The sequence below is a fragment of the Sceloporus occidentalis genome, unplaced genomic scaffold (genome assembly GCF_023333645.1).
Source record: "Sceloporus occidentalis isolate IW3139 unplaced genomic scaffold, rSceOcc1.0.p SCAF_38, whole genome shotgun sequence".
Lineage (NCBI taxonomy): Eukaryota > Metazoa > Chordata > Lepidosauria > Squamata > Phrynosomatidae > Sceloporus > Sceloporus occidentalis.
In genome coordinates this window covers 470029-478325 of record NW_028317018.1, presented here as the reverse complement: position 1 = coordinate 478325, position 8297 = coordinate 470029, and the positions used below count along the sequence as shown (strand labels likewise).

Here is an 8297-nt window from a genome sequence, read left to right as displayed (position 1 = left end):
TTTTAACTCTTTCCATGAATTGTAGGACTTGCTCATAAAATGTTACCATATTTTTTTAATTGTTTTTTTACGGATTAGTAAAACTAATCACTGATTAGTGAGCTGGCCTCCAGTACCTGCATTCAACCTGCAGGAGGAACTTGAGAGTTCTCAAGAGACCCTGTGAACACATTCATTTTTCAGTTGGCGGCAACGTCATTTACTTGATGGCGCTTGTGGTTGCTCTACGGAGCAATCACAAGGCGATCAGGGCAGGGGGGTTGTGTTGCTACATGCCTCGATATACGAACACAGAAAGTGAGTGCTGAACCATTTTTTCTTTTTTATCGATATCGAGGAATGTCATCAACACCTATCACTTCCAAGGAAAGATATATTCCAAGGAAAGATATATGAGTCCAGGTAGAGGGGCATTAAATATGTTTAATGTTAGTTGGTAACAAAAAGAAAGAATCAGAAAATGAATGAAAGTGGCCTTCTCCTTATTTTCATAAAATGTGCCATTCCTTTATAACACATGCCATTAAGATTGAGACACATTTAAAATTTAACTGATGTTTATTGTGTGCAATACAAATTCAATTTAATTCATATTATTATTAATAGTACTGTACTCTTTTGAATGATCCAACCCTGGGAGTCATGGCACCCCAGTCGGTGTATCTCCTATATTCTTCAGGTCTCAGATAATACTGACGTCCCCTATAGTTGGGCTCCTCATAGAACACCCAGTGGCCATCAAGCACATGGCAGGAGTGGATGTCATGGTAGCGGAATTGCTCATAGACTTGAGGACAATCTTCAGTAAACTCCATCATCTGACCTCGGAAATCTTCTTTTTCATAGATCCTCAACTGGAATGGACCTCTGTGCTACAATGAAAAGAAAAAAAATAGTCACAACCACAAAATATAAAATATTAATGCAGGTAAAAAGATTCTGATTTCACACGTAAAAAAACATTAAATAATTTAATACTAATATGAATTACTTCCAAAAAGTAACAACACTAGTAAGTAACAAGTAAAATTACAAAGGAATTGTAAAAAATTAACTGCTGTACTTTTTATAGAAGGAAGAGTATTAGAAGAGATTAGTGGCTGCATAAAAAGTGGTAGAAGGGATGCAGGTGGTGAGCACCGTTTATTCTTGAAATACCAAAGAATACCAAAGAGTCAACAAGGATAGTAAAGATGCTTTAAATGTTTTAGTGCTAGTGCTTAAGGCTTTAAAATAGATACAAAGGCGGAAACAACATATCAGGTTTCTCACCTGTGGAGTCAGGCGGCAGGATCGGATAGAGTCATTAAATCCCATCCATTGTTGAAAGTTGGGATATTCTCCTTTCCTAAGGAAGTACTGGTTTCCTCTGTAATTGGGTTGTTCATAGAGAATCCAGTTCCCATTTTCTACTCTGATGGAATTGCAGCGACTCAGATTTGAGGACATATCTGGATTGTCTGAGCTGCACTCATAAGAGCGGCCCTGAAAGTTTCGGTCCTCGTAGAAGGTAATCTACAATTAGAGATAAAAAGATAATAGCACCAATAACGTCCGTTCATATAGTAATACAACTTACCATTGACAAACATCCGGCTTTATCTCTATGTCTGCAGATACCCTTCTTTAATCTGCAAACCTGGAGGCTGCCATTGTTCATGTGTCATGTGATATTTTTGTTTACTTTCCCTACACAATCACCACACCAAGCTGATCCTTTATGGTAATGACATGTAGCCCCATCCTACATAGACTTTCATTAGACAGAATGTCTGTCTGGGTTATTAATAATAAGCCATGCTATTTCTTACCACAAAGCAATATGATAGGTCATGGTGAATTGGGCTAGGAAAACTGAAATAAACCACATGGCTAATGCGGCTGCCTGAAATATATTATGCAAAACCTAGATCTGTTCTAAAAGAAAACAACACCATATTTTTTTTAGATGTTATATTAATCGGATACTAATAATAACAAACATGGTGGAAGTTCTTCTTCAAAACATCTATTTATACCTACTTAACTGCATGCCTCAGAAGTACAATCCATAAAAAAGTAGTTCAGTTGTCTACTTCATTTTAAAATATTTTAAACAGTTTACTAAAAACTCATATTGCCATGTTAATACTTATAGAATTGACATGTCTATTAAAGCAGCACATTACCTTAACCATGGTGAATGAAGTGGTCCTGTTGGAGTTTAGAGCTGTCCAAAACCAGTTAGGGAGGTGTTTTATACCCTGTTCGCTGCTGAGGTCTGCATACGCATCAAAAGATGCTGACCTGTTTTCTGCTTAATGCTTTGTACGGAAGCTTTGTGCTTTATTGCTCTGTTTTGTTAGATTGTTCTTTTTTGTTACTGTTGCCTATAGCTTTTAGATCCCTTATTCTATTGTGTGTGAATACACAAACCAATACTTTTTAGAAAAACTCAAAAACATATGATGTCAAATGGTTAGCTGCATGATATACATTGTGTGTGTTGTATGTACATTTTCTGCAGAGTACATATTTTTTCTGTTTGCTCTATTTACAAAAAACAACAAAAGGCTTTTTACAATACAAGCTTGTTGTATTGCAAGTTTTTATTTTATTTTGTTTAGTTTCTCATTTGCATCTGGTCACTAAGAAGTCAAGCTGTAAGTTTAGTGTTCACTCAAACTGTAAAGAGCTATGGGAAAATTACAGTTTAGGGTTCATCCACTGATGATCTGTGAAACCATGAACCATAATTTTGGAGAGGTCATCCAAATAAAAATATTATTTGGAAAAAAATGGTAGAAAATGAATGACATTTCTCTGATGCAGCAGATGACATGAGTGGGCCCCATAGACTTCAGTAGAGGATTACATTTATTTTAAAATCACAATCACACCTGGAACAAAGTAGGATGTGTGGGGGGATGTTTGGCTATTATTTAATTACCCCGGCCCATTATGCATAGGATGGGAGTAGGATGCACAGATGTTCATCTTCTCCCCTTCTTGTTATTGGAGGGTCCTAGGGAAGTCCATTTTGTTGTTAAAAAACACCTTTATTTGATTATTTTCCCACAAAAATGTGTTTAATCATATGTTAATAAAATAAGTGTTAACGTCTAATATCATATATTTATTTAGCTAAAATTGATAGATGACATTAAACAGACTTAATATAGAAACATGTCCTGCATAAAGAGTACATTAAATTGTTGAAAACTCTACAATTTTCTACGTTCATAAAGCGATACCATTTGACCTCTCATACCTTTCTTTATCAGGCTTTAGGCTTAGCTGTTAGGGCTACTGGCAAGTGGCAGCTAGTACATAGCTATAAAGACATGTGGGTTGGGGGTATTAAGGAAAGCCCTGAAAGGGGTGCAATTCTAGGAAAGGGGCAGCATGACTGGGGCTAGATAGGATCCACAAGGGTAAGGGGTCAGAAGCTGAAAGGATCTGGCCAAGTAAAACTAGGTGAACAAGGCTCACTAAATGCTGTAAAAATGCTGTATTTATAAGAGGGGTCAATTGGCACCCTTCCTTGTCCCAAATTATGTGTCAGAAATTTGTACTTACAGAATAGAAGCATTGCTGGACACACAGACTGTGTGTCCAACAACAAGGTCCGAAGCTTTTGAGAGGGTCCGGACCTTGAATACAGATTTTAAGTGGAAGCACAAGAATATTGCCTTGTGGCTCTAAATTATGACACCTGGGTGTCAGGGGGGCAGTTCTTTCAGAGGTCTGTGTGAACTTGCAGTTCAAGTGGAGGGCGGCAAAACTTGCAGAAGGGGTTTTGCTGGAAATTTCATGTGGGACTGTGTAGGTAGGGTCCACATGTCGGTTTAAATATGAGTGCATGGGATGTAGGGGTTCCCATCCCCTATCATAGTGCTTTAAAAAGCAGAATCAGGATAAAGGGGGTACAACTCGGAGAAAAGGGAGTGATGCCAGTACAGGTGGAGAGGATGCGTCCATATCTGGATGCACAGACTGCTGCTTTACTGCTAAAGGAATTTATTTAAGGATTTAGGATACCTTTTTAAAAAGACACATGTAGATTTGGGGTTAGGGGTCATGGCACACCCTAAAGTTATATCAAAAGAAATGAAGGCTGATCTGAGAGTTTGTGCCACATTTTTACAAGAGTATAATGGCAAGTCTTGATGGAGCCTTCTGTAGATAATGGGGAATTGAGTTGGTGGATGGATGTTTTTGGTACCTGTTTCCAAGGTAGTTGGTGCACGGGTCTGTGGCCTTATGCTTGGACAGTGGCTGGTTTGACTAAAAATATGACTTTCCTTGAATGATTTCCCATGGTCATGACAGTAAACATTTTGGGGAAGTTTTGCCAACAAGAGTGTTAATTTTCAATGCGACAAGATGTGTTGTACAAGAGTACAAGCCTCTTCCCAGATGCTTGAACTGCTAAGGCACCTGGTGTCGTGCTGTTTGCAATTAAATGTTTGTTTTATGTGTTCTCATGTGTCTGGTGTAGTTTATACAGTGGCTGATGCACTTTCTTGGCAGCAGTGGAGTCGCTTCTACGAGTCTGCTCCGATGGCTGCCCGGGAGGAAGTTCCGTGTCTGGAAGCACTGTGGCGGCTGGGAATACGCAATTGGGCAGCAGTTGAGTAGCTCCCTGGTCCCAGCGTCGGCATCCTTCTATGCCAGGGCAGATACGAGATCCTGAGGTGTTGGTGGAGGTCATGCTTTGGCATGTTGGCTTCATGTACTCTGAAGAAGTGTCAGTAGCTGGGATATGTAGTCCCATGTCAGCTCTGTTCTTGTGGTGCAAGTTATCTGGTCACTAAAGGGCCTCTAGCTCGACAAACGTTTTCCTGCCATCAGCCCTGCCAGTGGGCTTACTGCCATGCGCCCTGCCAGTGGGCTTCCTGCCATGCGCCCTGCCAGTGCACTTCCTTCCGTGTGCCCTGCCATTGGGCTTCCAGCCGTGCGCTGCCGTTCTCCCTAACCTCTACGCGCCGGGATATGATGTCACCCCGGCGCGCTGCATCAATAGCCGGCACATAGTGATGAGGCAGCACTAAAGCAGATGCCTGGAGTGACAGACCTCGCGCCCCCACCACAGGATGGAAGACAGATGATGATGGAAGATGATAAAAGTAAGAGATGGGGAGAAAGGGATGTAAGGGCTGTGGTGTGTTTGTAAGCTGGTGTGTGTGTGTAAGGGCTGTGTATATCTGTGTGTTTGTAAGCTGGTGTGTGTGTGTAAGGGCTGTGTATATGTGTGTTTGTAAGCTGGTGTGTGTGTGTATGGGCAATGTGTGTGTGTATGGGCAGTGTGTGTGTATGGGCAGTCTGTATGTGTGTGTATGGGCAGTTTGTGTGTGTGTGTGTGGGCAGTGTAGGTATTTGTGTGTTTGTAAGCTGGTGTGTGTGTGTAAAGCCAGGGGAGTGTGGGGGCAGTGTATGTGTATGTACATGTTAATGGGCAGGTGTGTATAAGGGCAGTGTATGTGTATATCTATGTATGTTTGTAAGCTGGTGTGTGTATGGGCAGTGTGTGTGTGTAAGGGCAGTGTAGGTATTTGTATGTTTGTAAGCTGGTGTGTGTCTATATGTGTGTAAAGGCAGTTGTGTGTAAGGGTAGTGTATGTGTATATGTATATTAATGGGCAGGTGTGTGTAGGGGCAGTCGTGTGTAAGGGCAGTCTATGCGTATATGCGTGTTAATGGGCAGGTGTGTTCAAAGGCAGCGTGTTTGTGTGTTTATGGACAGGTGTGTGTAAGGGCAGTCTGTGTGTGTATATATGTGAGTGTTTGTAAGCTGGTATGTGTATGGACAGTGTGTGTGTAAGGGCAGTGCAGGTATTTGTATGTTTGTAAGCTGGTGTGTGTATATGTGTGTAAAGACAGTGGTGTGTAGGGGCAGTCATGTGTGAGGGCAGTGTATGTGTATATGTGTGTTTATGGGCAGTCGTGTGTAAGGGCAGTGTATGCGTATATGCGTGTTAATGGGCAGGTGTGTGGAAAGGCAGCATGTTTGTGTGTTTATGGACAGGTGTGTGTAAAGGCAGTGTGTGTGTGTATATATGTGAGTGTTTGTAAGCTGGTATGTGTAAGGGCAGTGCAGGTATTTGTATGTTTGTAAGCTGGTGTGTGTGTGTGTGTATATGTGTGTAAAGGCAGTTGTGTGTAAGGGCAGCGTATGTGTATATGCGTATTAATGGGCAGGTGTGTGTAATGGCAGTCGTGTGTAAGGTATGTGTATGTGTGTGTTTATGAGCAGTCATGTATAAGGGCAGTGTATGCATATATGCGTGTTAATAGACAGGTGTGTGTAAAGGCAACATGTATGTGTATATGTGTGTTTATGGACAGGTGCAGTGTAAGTAAAAACCTCTGTAAAAAAAAAATAGCTGAGGGGCACAATTTTCCATTCTTACCTCGGGTGCAAAAGGAGCTAGCTACGGCTCGGATCTGGAGACTGAAATTGCTGTCAGTCATGATATTTTGATTTAGGATTGGTTTAACAAAGAAAACAGCTGAAAAATGTATTTTTCTGATACTGAAACTGATTCTTGTTAGTTTTTAAATCCTATGCAATTTAGGAAAAATATATTGTATGCACCAGAAATAAGTGAACAGATGCAACTGTTTCTAGGTCTTTCCAAGAATACATTAAAGTAGAATCGAACAAATATTTTTTTCCAGAGATCTGTGAAGCAAACATTTGCTTTGTTAGCCCAATTTTAATGAAATCAAAGAAGCACTTTACTGAGTAATTCACACGCAAACATTTAGTAGTGCAATCTTATACGAAAAAAAAGAAACAACCACATCACATGAAATATTGATATTTTACTGTATATCATAAAGTTCAAACATATTTGAAGGTTTGTTGAATTATTAGTTTAATAGAGATATTGAACTCGTCTGAAGGACCCAATCCTGGAGTTCACGGCACCCCAGTCAGTGTATCTTCGATACTCTCCAGGTCTCAGATAATATTGACGCCCTCTGTAATTGGGTTCCTCATAGAATATCCAGTGGCCATCAAGTACATTGCAGGAACAGATGTCATTGTAACGGAATTGATCAAACACTTGGGGACAGTCTTCAGTAAACTCCATCATTTGACCTTTAAAGCCCTCTCGCTCATAGATCCTTATACGGAATGGGCCACGATGCTTTGAACAAACAAACAATACAAATTAGTGATTTGTTTTCATGTTTAATATTATAATATATGTTTACACATTTAAAAATGCAAAATAACCTATAAAGTCTAAAAGATATTATCGACAGAAGACAAGTCGTCATATGGACATAGGTCGATCAATGTACTACAGCATTATTGGACTGTACACCTTAAATGGGGACGCAGTCACTTAAAAGGCCTGTTTTACACAGTATAGTACTTAAGAAAAGAATGAAAATGGCATGCATGATGAATACATTTGAAGGTGTGTAACTATATCAGCAGCTGCCAACAGTTCCCTTTTGCATGTTTCTTTACCAATAGTAATACAAAATGTAAGATAGGAATAGAAGAGGTAGAATAAGGCAAAATGTGATGAAGGGTGTACAGCAGGGGCATAACTAGAAGCCTCAGGGCCCTGGTGCGAGAATCCCCCCAACCCCAAAAAACATGATTTTTTCTCCCTACTCACTATCTACCCTCTCCCTAACCCCCTTTGCAGGTCACTTACTGTGCAGTCCTGGGGTGGGAGCGCAAGGCTTCTGTCTCGCTGCTCTGCCGCGGTGCGTGCAACTTCACTGCTGAGTGCCGGCATATGACGTCATATACCGGCACTCAGCGTGAAGCGCCGGCCCCGAGATAGACGTCTCACGCTCCCACCACTGCACCCGGGGCAGCGCTGAGGCAGGTGGCGGCAGGGAGCAGAGGAGACAGAAGGATGCCAAGCGGTTGCTGAAAACGACTGATCGGCACCCCTTGGGCATCCCCTGCGACCCTGGATGTTCCGCCACTGGTGTACAGGTTAGAGAATGAGTAGATGGTGATCAATATGGCTATGGAGATATCGATGAGGAAATGAATAAATGTGACTTGTATGTAGTGCTCGAGTATTTTATCTTACTTGTGGGGTTAGACGACAAGACCTGATGGAATCATTAAAACCCATCCATTGCTGGAAATCAGGGTAATCGCCTTTTCTTAGGTAGTATTGATATCCTCTATAGTTGGGCTGTTCATAGAGTATCCAGTTTCCATTCTCAACTCGGATGGAGTTACAACGGTTGAAATATGAAGACAGGTCTGAACATTCTGAGCTGCACTCGTAGGAGCGGCCCTGGAAGTTCTTGTCTTCGTAGAAGATAATCTGTAA

The 8297-nt window shown here is 41.1% G+C and overlaps 2 protein-coding genes across 2 annotated transcripts; both read right to left on the bottom strand.

Moving 5' to 3' along the window:
- Positions 1-599: 599 nt before the first annotated feature.
- LOC149290566 (gamma-crystallin 1-like) lies at positions 600-4756 on the bottom strand. Its single transcript, XM_089488397.1, has 3 exons — positions 4502-4756; positions 1273-1515; positions 600-872 (listed from the first exon to the last, which is right to left on the bottom strand). Exons 1-3 carry the CDS (start codon positions 4754-4756, stop codon positions 600-602), a joined length of 771 nt encoding a protein of 256 aa, XP_089344523.1.
- A 2104-nt stretch (positions 4757-6860) lies between these two features.
- LOC149290565 (gamma-crystallin-3-like) lies at positions 6861-8297 on the bottom strand (the record flags this gene model as incomplete). Its single annotated transcript, XM_089488396.1, has 2 exons — positions 6861-7136; positions 8049-8297. Coding segments are annotated over 2 exons (525 nt in total), but the record flags the coding sequence as incomplete, so codon positions are not given.

Bases quoted from the DNA above. Each gene is read 5' to 3' on its own strand.
- LOC149290566 (XM_089488397.1), bottom strand. From the start codon at position 4,756: ATGGGACTACATATCCCAGCTACTGACACTTCTTCAGAGTACATGAAG. The intron at 1,516-4,501 runs GTGCATCAGCCA...CTCTAATTGTAG, and splicing joins ACTCCACTGCTGCCAAGAAA to ATTACCTTCTACGAGGACCG. The intron at 873-1,272 runs GTGAGAAACCTG...TTTTCATTGTAG, and splicing joins CCTGCCGCCTGACTCCACAG to CACAGAGGTCCATTCCAGTT.